At 36.9% G+C, this 20,023-nt stretch overlaps 1 protein-coding gene across 2 annotated transcripts in view; it reads right to left on the bottom strand.

Moving 5' to 3' along the window:
* ADIPOR2 (adiponectin receptor 2) overlaps positions 1-20,023 on the bottom strand; it is a 79,855-nt gene that overhangs the window by 9,759 nt on the left and 50,073 nt on the right. For both annotated transcript variants that reach the window (XM_036251366.1, XM_036251365.1), the window contains exons 3-4: positions 4,991-5,110; positions 70-241 (exon numbers count right to left, since the gene is read on the bottom strand). In XM_036251366.1, the coding sequence (XP_036107259.1) occupies positions 70-241; positions 4,991-5,110 (292 nt within the window). The remainder of the gene's footprint in view (positions 1-69; positions 242-4,990; positions 5,111-20,023) is intronic.

The following is a 20,023-nucleotide window of genomic DNA, read 5'->3' as shown; positions in this document are numbered from 1 at the left end:
AAATAAATGGGAAAAAAAAAAGAATAAATTAAATAATCACCAATTCATTATACCACTGATATTACATACCTAATAGATGTGTCCAGATGTTGCCTGTCTCTGTGTGTATTCTGAAAATGCTCTTAAAACAGGCCCGGAAAGAAGGCATAGGGGGCCGGTGTCCATGTAAAAGGTAATCATTATCCTTGAGCCAGTCTGGAAGTACATCATGAGGGATTACTCGCCATCGACCTTCCCAAACCTAGAAGAAAAACATTATCAAATACCTTTGGGGCTTTTTTGTTTTTGGTCAATCTTCACCTGAGGATATTTTTCCAATGAATTTCCGATAAGAGTGGAAGGGAGGGAGGGAGGGACATCGATGTGAGTGAGACGCATCGACTGATTGCCTCTCAAATGCACCCCGACCAGGACCGGGGATCAAACCTGCAACCCAGGTATATGCTCTTGACCAGGAATTGAACCTACAAACCTTTGGTTAGAGGGCCAAGGCTGGGGTTTTAATTGTAACTTTAGTAACACTAGTCCCAAATAATAATCTCTTACATTTTCTTATGAGAAAAATAACTTACTTTTACAAAGACAAACACATTCAAAATGCACAATGTCCTATATTCTGAGATTTTAAAAACCAGACTGGCCCGGCCAGTGTGACTCAATGAACTGAGTGTCATCCCATGGACTGAGAAATCCTGGCTCAATTCCCCGTTAGGGCACATGACCAGGTGTGGGCTTGATCCCCAGTAGGGGATATATAGGAGGCAGCCAATCAATGTTTCTCTCTCACATCAATGTTTCTATTTCTCTCTTCCTTCCTCTCTCTCTAAAAAAAAAAAAAAAAAAAATCAATAAAAATATGTATTTTTTTTTAATGTTTAAAAAACAGATTGATCAAAAAGATATTTTTAAAATGGGAGGCTTTTTTAGGAAAGGGAAAGAAGAAATGCACTTACAGAACATGCCCTATTGAGTGGTTTCAAACTCTGTCTCAGTCTGGCTAAAAGTAGGGTGAGGAGTCCAAAGTCATACCATACAGATTCCCCTCTATTCTCCACAAGAGACTACCTCTGAAAAATCCCTCTGATATTAAATATGACCATTTTTATACTTAATATTCCTGTGGGTAAAAGATGAACTATACAGAATCATACTTTTGTGCCTTTTGCTAACATCTCTTTTCCTCCCTTTATTTTCTCTTCTCTTCCTATCGCAGCAAATATGATGAAGTAGAAAAGAAAAAGCATAGGAGTCAGAAAATCTTAAATGTCTGCCATTAACTAGTTGAACAAGTTTTAATTACAAAATCATCAAGCCTCAGTTTCCTCATTTATGAGAATTATAGTGCTTCAATTACTTAATAAGGAAGTTATAAGGATCAAATGAAATAACCCAAAGCACTTCATATATGAGTTAACAAACCCCAACATCCACCCCAAAGGTGGTATTAACCCTAACCATCCCAGAGGCTATCACCTGTCTGAGAATCAATAACTAATCCACCCTCCTCATTCTGGAGAGATAACAAAGAAGTTTGGCCTTACTGCCTTTCAAGCCCCTTTATCCCTCCTTTCTCCCTGTTCCTCACTGTCCCACCCCATCAAACTCTAAAGGAAAAGGGGTCAGGAGTTTGGTATCCCCTCTTTAAAAAGTTTGTCAGTTTGAGCGTCGGCCTGCGGACCAGAGAGTCCTGGGTTCAGTTCCTGCTAGGGGCACGTACCACAAAAAATAAAGAAAGAAAGAAAGAAATAATAAATAAAATAAAAAGTTTGTCAACCTCTGCACTCTGTTTCTTTTAATGTCTCTCAGCCCCGACAGCTCACACCACAAGGATCACTTAATCCTAAACTAATTTGCTTCTGTTAGCCAGAAAGATGTAAGGAAAAATGTCAGGTACATGGTCTACCTATGGGTGTCAGCTTCAGGCTGGGCTATAGAAACTTGGTTCTCTCTCTACTATGCAGAAAAAGTATCGCTTATTTGCCAGCTACTATGGCCATTCCTTTCACTCCACAACATTTCCTGCTCTCTGCTCTCCTTAATCCTTCTTAACTGACGTTTATAAAACACTGATCCTCTGTGTAACTCTAAATTTAAGAAAAGAAATAGCCCTGTGGTTACTGATGCCAATCTGACCATTTGATGTTTGTTCCTAACATACAATGAAGTAAAATAATGCCAAAAGACTAGAGTTTTTATGTCTATTGCTAATATTACCACTATTTTAAAAAGTAGCTATAGCTTCCACAGGACTTTATAGAGAGAAAGCAAAAGAAACACACCAAGATAATGACTTTCTTTTATCTGATTTGAACTTGGTAAAGACAGTTACTGTTGAGATTAACCTTACAAGATGCTGCTGCTCTGTTTTTACTTTGGGAGGAAGACAAACATCAACCCTTACATCCTCAAGGCAATTCACAATGCAGAAACAGCTCTATTGTATCCACATAAAAAGTTCTATTGTATTGCCACCCAGAGATGAAATAATCAAATGCTCCCTTTTTATAGTCAGAAATAATATGTTGAGTTTCTTACTAGTTATATGTGCATGAAATGTCAGAGTGATTCCCCCACCCCCACTATTTCTATACAAACATTCTAGTGGTCTCAAAACTGAGCCAGGGAACTATACTAATTATAATGCAATTAGTGTTATATTCAACAGATCCAATCTCATCATTCTCGGCTTAGAGTCAAGCCAAATGCCAACCCTAAGAGGTATCCTTTTTTACTGTCTGGGGCAAAAAAAAAGCAGGATCACAGTTTAGATGAAAACATGTTTATTTATAAGCTTGACAAAGACACTGCCTAAATCAAATTTAGCAACGGTCCACTGGGATTATATTAGACCACACAGTGCACAAAATATAATTTAAAAAATAAAAACTACCCACAATACACCTATTCCTACGTGGACCAGGCTATGCTAATAAATAGCAGCATTGAAGGCTGAAAAAAAAAAGACACCAAGCCCGGCCAGTATAGCTCAGTGGTTGAGCATCAACCCATGCACCAAGAGGTCACCGGTTCGATTCCTGATCAGGGCACATGCCCAGGTTGTGGGCCAAATCCCCAGTCTCCCTTCCTCTCTCTCTCTAAAATAAATAAAGAAAAAAAAAGTTAAACAAAAAAAGAGACCAAGATCAAACTTGGATACTAATAAAGACTAAAATGATTTTCTTTCCCCTATTTCTATTAGAAAAGCTTTTCCTAAAGGGAAAGTACACCAGCAAGGCCATAGGACACTTCATTTTAAACTGTTTCCATTTACTTGCTTCCAATCCAAGCAGCAATCATTGTGTCATTGGACATGGCCAGTTTTCAAGTGTAGTCAGTTGCACCACAATAGCAGGGTAGAGCTGCTCTGGAGAACACCATGTAACAGGAGGCCTCTTATTGCTGCTCTCACAGACAAACTGCTAGGGGATGATAAGTGAATGCTTTATCCATTTCTGTGCTGCATTCATTTTTCTTCAGTAAACCATAGTTTGCAGCAAAAAAAAAAAAAAAAAAAAAAAGCCCTATTTATTTCTCCCATTAGTTGTTAAATTGAAAGTTTTATTTGCTTTATTCTTTATTTTTAGTTCAGAAAGAGAACAAAAAGACAGTGAAGTTAGCTACAGTACCCACTGATAATATAAATATTAAAAATCCCTAAATACCCAGATACTAAATACATACTCAACTATGAGAGACTGAACATCAACTGGTTGCCTCCCGTACACACCCTGACCAGGAATCAAACCCACAACCTAGGTATGTGCCCTGATTGGGAATTGAACCTGCAACCTTTTGGTGTACAGGATGATGCTCCAACCAAGCCACCCAGCCAGGGCCCAAACATGCTTTTAGAAAAACAAAATATATCTTGTGTATACTTCTGTACTAATTCTCCTGAGTCAGCAATACTAGACTGGATCTATTGTTTTGCTTGCTTTTTTCCACCAACTTTCAAACAATGATTAAAATGTCCTAGACTCTAAGTAGACCCATAAATATTTATAACCCTCCTCAACACCTCTCCACTCATCCCTTCATCTTGGAAGGGGTGTCTATATTCAAATTATAATGTTTTCTTCCTGTCCTCTGGTCTAAAGTATAGTATTCTTAGTCAACTTGCCTCAATTATTTCTAGTGTCACTGTGAATGCAGAAAAACCCGTTTAGTTTTCAGGATCTATGACCACATGCATGAAAAGTCTTGGTTTCATAAAACTCCTGAAAAAGCTGAGCACAAAAACTTCTCTCTAAATGATCAAGATTTTTCCAGGAATGTTTAATATATAAATGAATTTACACACATATATACACATAGACAACTGATTTATGTTGACTATAGATCATACCTGCCAGGGCCCTGATCAATCATATTAATCAAGTGGCTATAGATTTACCAGTGTCCTTGACCTATTTTTCTCTAAGCCAGCAATCCCAATTCCCGTTACCATTTTAGTAAAGAAAAAAAATCCCCACAATAGGTCGTAATGAATCAGAAAATGAATTAGGAGAAAACCTTAGACAGAAAATACACCAGCTAAAATGAAAACACTAGATATGTATGAAAACCAGACAATTCCTATCTAAAGAGTAGTCTGATGACCCATAGAATCCTTAGAAAGAGTAGTATGCTTGCCATCAAAGTCAAGAGCAAAATAGAGTCAAGGGACTTGGAGATGGTATTTTAGTATCTCCAGGCATTAACCACCCCCAATTGTGTTTCATCCTGCCTTGTCTAAACTATCAATAACCTATACTAGGAAAGACTTGTTTCCCAGTTGGATGTTCTAGTTTTCTCAAAACTTTATCATGGCTCCTGCAGGCAAATATATTATTGCCTTGAACATGATTAAAGTCATGAGATTGCTTTTGTCTCCATTTTGTCACAGATTATCCCCAAAGCAAACCAAAAGGTAAAGTACTACCCTCTAAAGGTTTCTGCTTGGGAAGGGCGAGTCATATAACATGATAATGACAAGAAATTGCCATCTTACCTTACAAACAAACTCTTCCATTCTTTCCATAGCATGATGGGCCTGTAAGAGAGGGGACATGCCCATAAACCCCTCCTCTTCCTGAGAAGCTTCATCATTACACACACGTTCCTCAGAGCTCTGCAAGGCAATCATAGAAATAGTCAAGGACAGAGACCAGAAGCCAATGAAACAATCAATACACTTTCCTTGAAGAATTATGAAATTCTCTTAAGGCCAAAACAAGGCCTCAGGCGAGTAAAAATACAGTAAGTAAAGTCAGTTTATTATAGAATTATGAGTATTAACAATAAAAAATAGTTACTCAAGTTTTCTCTGACAAACAAATGAACTACAACAACAGCATCCCTATGTTTGTTTCAGTGGCAAACTCCTGGAATAGCTCCAATGGTTTGTTTTAAAAATTATTTTCCTAGACCACATAATACTACTGAACATACAAAATTGAGGTATTATTGAGTTGAAAATCTCCAAGAACCCTGCCTGGTTACATATAAGATGAATAATCATAATATAATGTGCTCTACGGAAAAAGGAGAAAAATTCCAACAACACTTACTAAATTCTTAAAATATGCCAAGCACAAAAAGGCTTCATACAGTCCATTTACCTTAATGCTTACAACCACCTAATTAGGTAAATAGTCTTACCTAATTTAACATACAAAAACATTAAGCAAAAAGGTTAAATAAGTTGCCAAGGTTAAAACTGGTAATGTAAAAAAATAAAGTCTTTCCATATTCTTGAAATTATCAATTTGTCTAAAACATCAATTATATGAAAACTGAAAAATAGACAACAGCTTGAAATTATTAGCAGACTGATTTTAAAGTATAAAATATAAGTTTATATATAAAATATATAATAGTTTAAATATTCATGCATGTTCAATATATATTTGATTCTTCACAAAGAAACAAAAACAAGAATTCAATCTTGATTCTCATACAAATAAATTATGTCAGTATTTTCCCATAGAACTATAAAAAAGCACATAAAACAGAACCACAATTAAATGTTTCCTGTGCTATTCATAAGTAAAACCTGGCTAAGTTGTACATAGCCTGAAATATCAATAGGATCATTTTACAATCAGTTAATTTTGAATATTGGGCTAAATGTGTTTGGATACATAGAGGATTGCCAATATGAAAAGGTAAGCCAGCCTCAATACTAAAAGACAGGGAATTTCATACACTTAACCTTAAATTACAGACTTAGATAAAGAAAAATGATAGGGTGCCTCTCTCAGTAGGCACTCACCACTATACAAGTCTATAGGAAAGAGAGATGAATGGTTCAATTTCCCAATCACAGGGAGGAAAGAGGAATAATGACATTGCTATTGAGGAAAGAACAGCTTTTGTGTCTTCAGCAGTGCTAATACATTTTTATTGAAAGAAAACAGAAGTACACTAAAAATGTAGGACGTTCAGTCTGAGTAAAACATCTGCCAGGGGCCAAAACACTGTTTATCCATTTAATCAAACATGTTTTAGAAAGAGGTGGCTTGCCATATAGAAATTAAGTATGAGTCTGTCCCTGACCGATATGGCTCACTTGGTTGGGTGTCATCCCATGGACAGAAAGGTTGGTGGTTCGATTCTCAGAGCACATGCTGGGGGTTGGGGGCTTGATCCCTAGTAGTGGGCGTGCAGGAGGCAGCCAATCAATGTTTCGCTCTCACATAGATGTTTCTCTTTCTCCCTCTCTAAAAATCAATAAACTACTCTTTTAAAGAGAGAGAGAGACTGAAGCCAGATAAACCTTTACTGATAAATTCTGTAATCCTTGAAAGATTACATACAATCTCTCAAAGCATCAGTTTCCTTATCTGTAAAATAATTTTGCAATACTGTACCTATACAGCAGATCTGTTTTAGGATCAAAGATAGTAATAAAAGGAAACTATCATCCAGCCAGTGTGGCTCAGTGGTTGAACATCGACCCATGCACCAAGAGGTCACCGGTTCAATTCCTGGTCAGGACACATGCCCAGGTTGTGGGCCCGATCCCCAGTGAGGGGCATGCAGGAGTCGGCCAATCGATGTTCTCTCTCATTGGTGTTTCTACCTCTCTCTCCCTCTCACTTCCTCTCTCTCTATAATCAATAAAGGAAAAAAATTAAAAAAACAAAACAAAAACTATCATAGGACTTAAGACTCAAAAAGCAATAAATAAATGAAGGTCTTTATTATTATAATGATGGACTAGGCACCGAGAACATTAAAGTAGGTATTACAACCTAACGGGAGAGAACATGCATGTAAGTAAATAACTATAGCAATGAGTTGGTGAACAGTATAACAAAAGTCTTCATGCAAAGAGAAAAAACAGTTAACTCTGGCACTGCTGAGAAATGCTTTAGAAAGGTTAACTTATGAACCAAGCCCTGGAAAATGCATTCAAGAGTCAAACATGATAGGGGAAGAAGGCATGACAGGTAAAGGTAATAGCAAGTGTCCAAAAACACAAAGAAAAGGCATGACACAAATAATATGTAGTTTAGCATGTATGCAGCAAAAAAGAAATTAAATGTGATGCAAAACTCTAAACAGGGGCGGGGAACATCTGGCCATAAAAGGCCCTCCAAATCAATAACAGCTAACTAACATCACACACCTCACCAAATCAGCCTGACCAAATATAACAGGTAAGTTTTCAAATGTTTTTACTGATATTTTTTTTTTAGAGAGAAACATCGATATGAGAAAGATATATCGATCAGCTGCCTCCTGCACACCCCCAACTGGGGGTTGGGCCTGCAACCCAGGCATGTGCACTGACCAGAAATTGAACCAGGACCTCTCAGTCCATGGGACAATGCTCAATCCACTAAGCCACATCGGCTGGGCTAGCAGGCTAATTTTTAAGTTAATAATTTTGTATGGCCCAAGAATGATGTTATAAATATCCAAATAGCCCTTGGCAAAATAAAGGTTCCCCACCTCTCAATGTAAGTACAAAACAACCCAAGTGTCCGTCAACAGATGGATAAACACCATATCCATACAACAGAATATGACTCAACCACAAAAAAAATCAAGTTCTGACACACGCTACCACATGGATGAACGCTTGAGAACATGATGCTCAGTAAAATGTGCCATACACAAAGAGGCAAATATTCTACAATGCCACTAATATAAAATATCAAGAAGAGGCAAATTCAGATCCAGAAAGTACCTTAAAGGTTACCAAGGGCTGGGAGGGGAGAAGGAGGTAGACAGTTTCCCTTTGGGATAATGAAAATTTTTGAAAACAGTGGAAATGGTTATATAATATTGTGAACGTAACTAGTGCCATAAAACTGTAATACTTAAGAATGGTTAGAATGGCCCAGCCGGTGTGGCTCAGTGGTTGGGCATCATCCCATGCACCAAGAAGTCACCGATTCGATTCCCGGTGAGGGCAAATGCCAAGGTTGTGGGCCAAATCCCCAGTCGGGGGGGGGGGGGGGGCATGCTGGAGGTGACCAATTGATGTTCTCTCTCATCAATGTTTCTATCTCTCTCTCCTCTGTTCCTCTCTCTCTAAAAACCAATAAAGGAAAAAAATATATTTTTTAATTGTTAGAATGGCAAATTTTGTTATATATTCTATCACAAGAAAATAATTCAAAAAAGAGGTTCACAGCAGCATTATTCATAGTAGTAAACAACCAATCTTTTCCATATAGTCAATGACCCTGATGCAAATAGCCGTCATCAGTTAAATATGTGAGCAAGGGGAGTGGCACTCCAGACCTAGTGAACTTCATTTTGCTGATGACTCTTAACCAACTTACAACTTCACCTTTGATGTACACACCTGATGTTTGTACAGTAAATATTTCAGACTGTACCTATAAACATTTTATTGATGTTCATAGCATTCTTGCCATCAGAGCCGGTGCAGGAATGGTAGCTGTCGTGTTTTAACCACTGATTCTCCCCTTCGTGAAATGAAAATTCGTTTTTGTTATTTGGACTAGGATCTTCCTGTGGTTGAGGTTCAAGAACAGGAAGTGATCACTCTAAACTCTGAGTAAGCTCACAAACCCAAGAACTCTCATGTCTGTTTCCAAAATAGATTCAATAAACATTGTTTCATACATGTTTAAAAAAAAAAACTGTCTAGCCCTGGCCGGTTTGGCTCAATGGTTAGAGTATTGGCCCGCAGACCAAAGAGTTCCAGGTTCGATTCCAGCCAAGGGCACGTACCTCGGTTGCAGTTTGTCCCCAGCCCCGGTTGGGGTTGTGTGGGTGGCAGCCAGTCGATGTGTCTCTCTCACATATCTCTCTCTCTCTCTCTTTCTCTCTACCCCTTCCCTCCCTCCCTCCCTCCTACTCTGTGCAAATATAAATGTAAAAATATCCTTGGGTGAGGATTAAAAAAAACTGTCTATCAATAAGAAAACAGATAAATGTATGATATTTTTATATAACAAAACACTACTCAGTAATTTTTTAAAAAACTACTGACATACAAAACTATTAATATGGATAAGTAGCAAAAACATGCCAAGTGAAAGAAGCCAATGATAAAGAGTATGTACTGTATGATTCCATATTATTAAGTGCAGTAACAAGCAAAACAAACCTATTATGGTAGAAGTCAGAATAGTGGTAACCTCTGAGAATCAGGGTGAGGTGCACAGGGGTTACTGACTCAAAAAGGGCATGAGAGAAGTTTATGAAGTGAGGGAAATAATCTGAATCTTGATCTCTGTGATGGTCGTATATATGCAGTGTCATTGTGCTATATATTTAAGATTTGAATATTTTAAATTATCCCAATAAAATGTTTTAAAAAAAAACAGAAGGGGGGAGGAATGAAGGTACAATTAGGTAGAAACCAACTCCTTAAAGGCTTTTGACATTAATGTGCTTTAGGCTTTATTGTGTAGGCAAAGATGAGTATTTAAATGATATGAGGCTGGGGCAAGCTGAGCATTATTAAATTTGTATTTAGAAACTATTACTTTGGCAACAGAGAGAAGGTCACTCTGAGGAAGAAAAAGAGGAAGGAGAGAAATAAATTAGGAAAACACTTTAAAAGTCTAAAGTAGTTGTTCTCAACTAAGGACAATTTTGCCTCCCCTCCCCCCCCCCCCCACACACACACAAATCTAACAATATGTGAGTCACTTTTACTCGTCAAAAGTGGAGGGAACACTACTGGCATCTAGTAGAAAGGGCCAGGATGCTGTGAAACATCCTACAATGCAAAGGACAGTTCCCCACAACTAAGAACTATCTGGCCAAAATGTCAACGGTGAAAACCTGTTTTTTGTCAAAACAGTAAAAACTAACAGTTTACTTCATATGCTATATTTTAAAACAGAAACATTGAGAATTAAGTGTTTATTTGATAAAAACTTACCAAGAGTAACGGGAACAGTACTTGCCTTCTTGTGGTATAACTTACAATACAAAGTGAGCATCTTTTCTATGCCTTGGCAAACTGTCATACTCCTTTCTAAGTTTGGATCAGCTTTTAGTATTTTATTCTTTGTACTTTCAGTGTCCTAAAATATCTTTAAGAGTTCCTTTAATTTGACTTTTTGGTCTGTATCATTTCTCTGGACGGCCTCATCCTTTTGGTCACAAACACTTGATTCATTTATGTTGACAAGTTCACCTTCACTAAGTTCCTCTGGCTGCCTATTTAAAATCGCTTAAGTGGTGGCAGTGTCAACATTACCACAGTCAGCTATTTCTTCTATAACCCATTTATGTTTGACTCACTTTCAGCATTTTCATTTTCCTTTCTTTGCTTCACTTTTATCTTTGTTAGCCAATTCCCGCTTTTGATTATCCATTTTTGTAAAAAGTCACATAGGTTTATCACTAGGAAGCAACACAACTATACACTTGCCTGTCTTGTGCATTATGAATAACAGATGTACAATAACCAGTCACTGATAGACTTCACAGAAGTGGCATGACTGGTCACTGACTATGATACACATCTTTATTTGCATAGTGATTTGTGGACTAAAGAGCTGGCAGAAAAGTTTGTACTTTATGTAATGACTCACAGTAAATATACCATAATAACTAAATTTGAACCATATTGTTCAGTAGCAACTATTATTTAACTAACCTATGGTAACAAACTCATAAATACTGAAAATTTTCAAAGCATTAAAGCTGCCTGTATGTATTTTCTCATCACATCTTTCACAACCACGCTTTCTTATCCAAAATGGTGCTTCTAAAAAGCTAATCTCAATTCAAGAGAATACATTATTACTGTTGGTAAGATTTCCATCCAGTGGCCCAGTTTATGTTATTAAGCAGAATGTAGTCAGAGGTATACATATCACAGTAAAGATAAATATTTCTATCCACCCCAGCATGTCAGTAAGATTTCTTAATTTTTACAGGAAAGTTTCCTTCATAAATTCAAAGTACTAATAAGTCTGCTAATTTATAACCTATCATCCCCAATTCTCACCCTCCTATAATGAAATACTCACAAATACATCCTCAAAAAATTTTTAAGTGCTAGATCATAATTAGCTCTTTATTGTGTGCAAGCATTATGGAGTTGCTAATTAGAGGTCTGTGCAGAGTGGGTGGTGGCAAATACAGTTCCCTGGGTTAGACAGAGGATAACGGTAGGAATAAAGTAGTAGAGTCAAACATTGGCCAGAGAATATATTTTTTCTTTTAAATGCTTTCTCTTAGGGCACATGGGCAAGTTTATAGCTATGCCACATAATAATGGTTGGGAAACCCTACACTGGGCACTATGTATAAAATAACCTCTGTCTTCCAATAGTAACTCTAAAGAACTACCTTGTCACGAGTGGAAATTACTTTCGATTTCCATCTAGCAGCCACTAAACCACAGTACCCTAAGATCTCTCTTTCAACACTGAATTACATCTTTATTAAGATGATCACATACAAGTGTTAAATATATACATACTATATTCTGTTCTCTGGTCATACCTCTAACCCTTATCAAAACAAATTATGAAGAGAAGGCACTCTAAAAGATAAAACAATAAAAACAAACGCTGCCTAAAACGAAGGCATAAAACTTAATTCCCTAGACTTTCTACAAATAAATCACTATATTTAAACTTAAAGAGAAGTCAATGTTATGAAGTGAGTACAAAACACTTTTTCACATTTTTCTCCTCCTACATTCAAGTGAAGTTCATCTGTGAGTAGATGGAGTTAAAGTTGGTTATATTTCAAAACACAATATTATCTGATTCTGATGATCTGTCCAAAGTGCAACCTAAAATGACAGTTCCATAGAGTATATTTTCTTTGGAAAGACAGAACCATAGAGATAAAGACAAAAGGCCTTTCAGATCCGCTAATATGAAATAACTCATGGATCTACTGAATGTTTTATCTGTTTTAGCCTGTTTAATAGAGAAGCGATCTTCAGATGGTGTGTCGCAATAATTTTTAAAACACGTACTACTTGACTATTTAGTCAGGGGCACTGACCTTTTCCCCTTTAGATTGTCAAATTTTAAAAAATGACTACAGTTAACACAATAATAACTGCCCAGTGTGAATGAATCAAAATTATACCCATTTTTTGGTCAGATCAGCAAAATATATAATATATATTTTGATGTGTCACAGAATTTTAGTAATTAGTTTATGTGTGCCATGAGATAAAAAATACTAAAAGTCACTACAATACAAATATTAAAAGGATTGTGTAAAAAGATGAATAAAATACAGTCTCTGTTTTCCATGAGCTTACACTCTAATAAGGGGCTGGATTAGCCACACAAATAACTATAACAGAAATAAGGTACAGTTAGTTTAAAGATAGGGAATGTGGGACTCAGGAAAGGCTGAAAGAGGAACAGAATTTTGGAAAGAAAAAATGAATTAACAATAGTCAAGAGAAAAAAAGGCAAAGCAAAAGTACTATTTTGAGGAAAAGAGACTAGTTCAGTTCAACTGAAACTTAGGATGCATTTAGGGATAAATTATATACTGAAATACTAGTTGAAATCAGTAAATAAAGTGCCACAGAGATCCACAATCATAATACTATGTACAGATTGAAGTCAAGGAAATGGTAAAATACCCAGGGCTGGGAACAATAAACATTTAATTAAAACAGGTCTGCCTTTATAGATGTCTTTGAGAACTGAGACCTTCTACATTCACATAACTTAATGATAAAGAAGAATCTAAAGCCCTTACACCAACATGACTTTACCATTTGTTCCAGGAAATTCTGCCCAGGAAGGTAAGGATCTAAACCAGTGAATAGCTTCATTATTTGCTTTAGGAACTTCTCAAAAATTAATTCAACTAAACAATAGGTTGCTCTACCAGCCCTTTAGTACAATAAATTGCTCAGTTAGGCAAACGTGCTGACTTATCAAACAAATATTTGCTCATCAAGACTTGCTCAATGCCCTAACCTATCCTATCACAAGCTTTGCCCAGTGACAATATGTTCTATATATTGAAAGACCTGCCTTGTCCATGTCTATGAGGGTTTTTTGTTTGTTTGTTTTTTACTTAATCCCTTCACCTTTTTTACAGACAACAGTATGATGATTACCAGAGGGATAGGGAGGTGGGGGGAGGTAGAAGAAAGCAAAGGGGGTGATGGTAGAAGATTTGACTTGGGGTGGTGAGTACACAATAAAATACACAAATGATGTATTACAGAATTGTATACTTGAAACCTACTATTAACCAATGTCATCCAAAAAAATGTAATAAAGAACAAAATAAGCCCTGGCCGGTTTGGCTCAGCGGTTAGAGCATCGGCCTGCAGTCCGGAGAGACCCAGGTTCGGTTCCCACTAAGGGCATGTACCTTGGTTGCAGTTTGTCCCCGGCCCTGGTTGGTCGTGCGGGTGACAGCCACTCGATGTGTCCCTTTCACATTGATGTTTCTCTCTCTCTCTCCCCCTCCTGCTCTATCTGAACAAAGAATGAAAAAGTGTCCTCGGGTGAGGATAAAAAAAAAAGAACAAGAACAAAATAAGACCTGCCTTAAATCACTAGAGCCCAGACCCCAAACCCTATAAATTTCCATCCAGGACCTCTCCTTTCCAAAACACTACTGGAACTCTTCAGAGCAATCAATACTCATTCTCACTGCAGTAAGTATAAACTTGGCTTAGTCTGAGCACCAGGTTATTTTGATGATCTTTTGACAGGCTGAATCCAGTCTTAAATGTATTGTAAAGGCATTAGCAAGTTGATATAGTTAACCAATACAAACACAAGGGTTAGTGGAAATTAAGATGTCTACAAAAAATAACTCAAAGAGTAAGCACTGATGAATGTGATATTATCCAATAGAATAAAAACAACATCTAGTCTATTTAAAGATTTATTTTGGCCTTCCTAGAAATATATATATTCTCAGCCTGTACAGATTACAGAAGGTCCTCAAATGAGATGCCACAAGAACTTAGCTTTTGTTTATATCAATTAGCCTATTGTAAACTTGGTTTTGTTATACGTTGTTTCATTACAGAATCAATTGTTAAGTGAAGACTTGCTGTAGTTATCTCTAACAAAGCTTGATAGAAAAGACCTTTAAAATCATCAAAGTTTCTTTTTTTATTCTCACACAGTAACTCTCTCTAATCTTAATTAAATTTCCTAAATAGACTTCCTCAAGCAAAGAAAAATGAAGTGATTGGCAGACAGGAGTCTATTTATAAATTAGCTTTCTTAGGATGAACTAATACACAGTGGCATTCTTATGTGTTTGGTTAAAATAAATCAGTTCAACAGAATAATTCCTAGGTTGAAAGAATAAAAGTTGGCTTCTAATCCCCCCATTTATGAAGAAGAATCTGGAGCACAGAAAAAGTAGGACAACTATAAAAGCTGCTCTCTTTATTTAACTTAATACCTTGAAAACTTACAGATGTGAAATAAAGCCATAAAACTAATGATCAGGGCAACCTGTTTTGAAATGCCTCTTTCATGTTTTTGTCTGAAGAAGCTTACAAAATGTTTAACTTCTAAACCAGCAAATACAGTTAAAAGAACCCAGGCTTTAGAGTCAGAGGCCTAGAAACAATGGCCTATTAATTTCAACCAACATTTCAAAAATAATTTTGGATGATAGAAGAATATTGGACCTGGAATTTAGAAATTTAGGTCTGATCTCTGGACTAGGCTCACTTGCTACCAAACCTCTTGTACCGTTGATCCTTCATTCTAGTATATTAAAAATTTTGCAGGTTAAGACATCAGTATACACCACTGTATATACTCAATACATGTTAGCTATTAACTATTACCACTACTCCACGATTCTTACTTCTGGGTCTTCATATCTGCTATTCCCTTTCTCTTGGCTAACTCTGAAACTCAAGTTTTACCTCCCAGATCCCCACCTGCAGAAAGAGTTGTTCCCATAATACCCTTTGTATACAGTCACACATCACCATAAATGTATTAATTTGCCTGTATCTCCAACTAGACTGTAAACTGCTAAAGGGCAGAAAACGTGCCTTACCTTTGTTTTCCTGAGGTGCCAATACATAGTAAAGAAACTAAAACCATCTGCAGAAAGAATAAATGCATGTGTGCATTTACTAAACTAAATGATTCGTGGTATTTCTTCTACTCTGACAATCTAGAAACCAAGTCTGGGTACTTGAAAGAAAGTTGGTACTACTTAACAGAAATTAGGAATTCAGGGTCCAATAAAGAGGCCACTACTAAGATGATAGATTTAGAAATAACTTCTGTGAAAAGATTGTTGAAGTCCAGGGTGGCCAAGATATATGAATATGTATAGGATGTGTTTACCAAGATTTACTGCAATTATATCGGTTGAGTACTATGACAAAGGAAGGACGGGTGAATTAGTGTTTATTGTATACTAACATGTCAGGCACTGTACTAAATACTTGTACAAATAAAAAAACAAATCCCTACCACGACCTTCTGAAACGAGCATTTCTATCCCCATTTTATAGTGTGGAAATCCAGATCAAGTGTGGTAAATGAAGAAATGGAAGCTTCCCAACCTAATGACATCTTACGTGTAGGTGCTATAGTGATTTACAAAATACAAATTCACTTAAGATGAACTACATTCATGATCAAATTTCTATCATCTATTTTTTTCAAACTAATATTAAAAATGAGATTATTATGTAGGGGGGGGTTGTCAAATGTTTCTGACATTTAAAGGAGGAAAGGAGTCATTTCCTGGCCCAGCAATTCTACTCCTAGGTATATAGCCAACAGAAATGCATCTACTGCTCACCAGAAGACTAGAAAATATTCATACAGACACTATTTATAACAGCCCAAAACTGGAAACAACTCAGATAGCCTTTAACAATAGAATAAATAAATAAAATGTGATATAGTCACACAAAGAAATACTATACACCAATGAAAATGAACAATCTACAACTACACTCAGTAAATATAAATGAATTTCACAAACATGATGCTGAGTATAAAAAGTCAGACACAAGACTACATACAGAATGGTCCCAATGATACCAAGTACAGAAATAGGCCAAACTAATCTATGCCATTAGAAGTCAGGACAATCAGAAAGAGATGTAACTTTGGGTGGTGAACACACAATACGATGTACAGATGATGTATAATAGAATTGTACACCTGAAACCTATATAATTTTATTAACCAATGTCACCCAAATAAATTCAATTAAAAATAATTTTTAAGTCAGGATAACGGTTACCTTTGGGGGAGAGGAATAGGCAATTACTATAGAGAGCGGTGTGTGATAAAGGAGGACCTCTGGGAGCACTGGTTACACAGATGTATCCAGTTACCATACTATCCACTTATGACACAAGCATATTATATTTCAGTAAGGTTTTACAGTCATCCCTCGTTTATCACGGTTAATCCGTCCCAGACTCTAGAGGTTGCACTGGCATTGAAGGATTCCTGGGGTGCTGGAATATATAGGCCTACAGTCCATACGTACAGTAATTTTAATTTTAATTGTAATACAGGGGTGTATAATTGACTCAGACAACCGAGTGTGTACTGTATCATTTTCACTGTTTCAATCAACTTTTTAATGAATATATTTGAAAAAAACCGCGATAGAGGGAAGCAGTGAAAGTCGAAGCACGAAGTGGCGGGGACCACTGTATTTTTTCTTCTTTTAAGGACCCTTCTACACATTTTGGTTGGGAAATAATGATGTAGAAGAGATCAGCAATTCAAACCAGGTCTCTCTGAACCCTAAACCATGTCTTCCCCGCCCACCCTCTTTTATCAAACTGCCTCCTTTGAAGTTATTTACTAGTGTACAGTAATGGGTTCCCGAAATGAAATGAAACATGATAAAAGTAGCCATTAAATAAGACTGCTTAATGCAAAGACACATAATAGAACTAAACTGTAAAAAAATTATGATCCTTATTCACCTTTTATCCTTTAACAAAAAAGTGTTAAAACTATAGTGGGGGACCACATAAATCTGGAGGTTGAGAAAACATTACATATAACCTAGTTCAACAACTTCATTTCAATATAAGGAAAATGAGGCCCCAAGAAATTTAAAAAAGTGGCCCAAGTCAGTGGGGCCAGGGCTAAAACTCAGGTTCAATCATTCACTCACTTCTTTATTTAAATATTTATTGAGCAAATACAATAGTCTCAGACTATTCTAAGTGCTGGGGATAGACATTATGTCCAGGTGAATGGAGAAAGATAATAACCAAGTCAATCTTTTATTTAAAAGAGATATTGCAGCCCGGCCGGTGTGGTTCAGTGGATTGAGCATTGTCCTGTGAACTGAGAGGTTGGGGTTCAATTCCTGGTCAGGGCACATGCCTGGGTTGTGGGCTCAATCCCCAGTAGGGGGCATGCAGAAGGCAGCCAATCAATGTTTCTCTCTCATGTCGATATTTCTCTTTCTTTTTCTCTTCCAGTCTCTATCCCCCTCCCTCCCTCTCTCTGGGATAAATTTTTTTTTAATTAGCATTATTTAATAAATATATTATGAATATTTTTATAAATGAACTTGCTAGACCATCTGCACTGAAGATAGTTGTTTTACAATTCATATTTCCATATTTAAGTACCAGGATAGTAAACATAGCATGAATTCCAAGCACAAGCCTACAGAATCCAGGAAAGTTTGTCCATAAATTTAGAGTTAGAATATAGTAGGCCTTGATCTACTCCCACTTTTTAGTCTTAACAAGTATTCCTCTGTAGTCCAAAAATATCCTCCAAAATGAATACTTTCATCTACACCTTTATCATCAGTAGATCACAAATGTATTCACTGAAGAATAAGCCCTAGCCAAGTAGCTCAGTTGGTTTGAGCATCATCCCAATACACCAAGGTTGCAACTTTGATTCCCAGTCAGAACACATACAAGAATCAACCAATGAATGTATAAATAAGTGCATCATCAAAATCAATGTTTCTCTCTCTCTCAAATCAATAAACAAACATTTTTTAAAAAGAATAAGACAAAAATAACCCCGGCCCTGGTTGATCGTGCGGGTGGCAGCCACTCGATGTGTTCCTTCACATCGATGTTTCTCTCTCTCTCTCCCTCCCACACTATCTGTACAAAAAAATGGAAAAATATCCTCGGGTGAGGATAAAAAAAAAAAAAAAAGAAGACGACAAAAATTAAAGGTTTTATGTAATTCTAATTGTTATTATTCTGCATGGAAAACCAGAATATTTTTAAATTTCAGCACAAAGAAAACACAATTGTAAAAAAGTTCACTTGTTTGAAATATCTTTTCCATGATAAAGAAAAGAACTGCCTACTACACGTGCCATGAATACTTATCACCTGCTATTCACAATTTGATCTTCTCCAGTGACTGGCTTTGTTCCCACCTCTCCAGTTCTTAATTAAGTTCACCAATGAACACCATGTTGCCAGAACCAGTAATCACTTTTCCAAACTATTCATCCTTGATCTCTTTAGGAGCACTAGACACAAACTACAGCTCATTCCCCTCCTTCTTGAAATACTTTCTTCCTTTTGTGATATTACATTTTCCTGGGTTGTCTTTCCATCTCAGAGGCTTGTCTTTCTTAGCTTCCTCTACTTGCTTTCTTTCCTTGAAATACCTCATTAATGTTAGTGTTCTAGAGGCTGGGTCCTAGGGCCCTTCCTTCCTTTTTAAAAAAATTTTTTTCTTTATTGATATTAAAGAGAGAGAGGAAGGGAGAGGGAGAGAGAGAGAGAAACATCAATGAGACAGAACATCAACGGGCCACCTCTGCATGCCCCCCACTGGGGACTGGGCCCACAACCTGGGCATGTGCCCTGACCAGAGATCAAACCAGCAACATCTTGGTGCATGGGTCAGTGCTCCACCACTGAGCCACACCAGCCAGGCTAGGGCCCTTCTCTTACCCTTCTCTCCACTCTTCCCTTCTTAAGTAACCTTAACCATTTCAATCGTTTTAAATATCATCTATATTGAGGCTACTTCCTAAATGATTATCTCCAGCACAGCCCTCTCTGGAATTCCACAGTTCAAATTCATCCTCTCTAGTTTTTCCCATCTCAGAATATAGTATCATAACCCCATCAATCCAATTACACATATCATACAGAGTCATTCTTGTCAATTCACTCTCCCTTTAATCATCACATCCAATCTACCAGCAAATTCTGTCAACTCTACTTGTAAGCACAGATCAAATATATCTACTTCTTGCCAATTCCATTATCACCACCAACCCAGACTAAGCTACTACTCTCAATGAATTTCTGGAGCAGCCTTCTAGCTCATCTACAATTTTCTCTCCTCACCCCCCACCAAATGTGCCCATAATATACTGTCTTTACATGAGAGTCAAAAATTAAAATTTTTAGAATGTAAATAAGATTTTATCACTCCCCTGCTTAAAATGGCTTCCAGTGCACTTTCTCCAATCATAGCTTACAAGAATCCTTACCTACATTTTGTTTTTACTTCATCTCTTACCATCCTACCCCATCCACTCACCACAATTCTTAAATAGGCCAAGTTCTTTTCAGACTGAGAACCCTACACACACTACTGCTGTTACTTGAAATGCCCTCCCTACACACACACTCCTTCCT

This window comes from Molossus molossus, unplaced genomic scaffold, assembly GCF_014108415.1.
Source record: "Molossus molossus isolate mMolMol1 unplaced genomic scaffold, mMolMol1.p scaffold_m16_p_10, whole genome shotgun sequence".
Classification (NCBI taxonomy): Eukaryota; Metazoa; Chordata; class Mammalia; order Chiroptera; family Molossidae; genus Molossus; species Molossus molossus.
The sequence above is the reverse complement of the archived record's forward strand: the minus strand, read 5'-3'. Positions and strand labels throughout refer to the sequence as shown.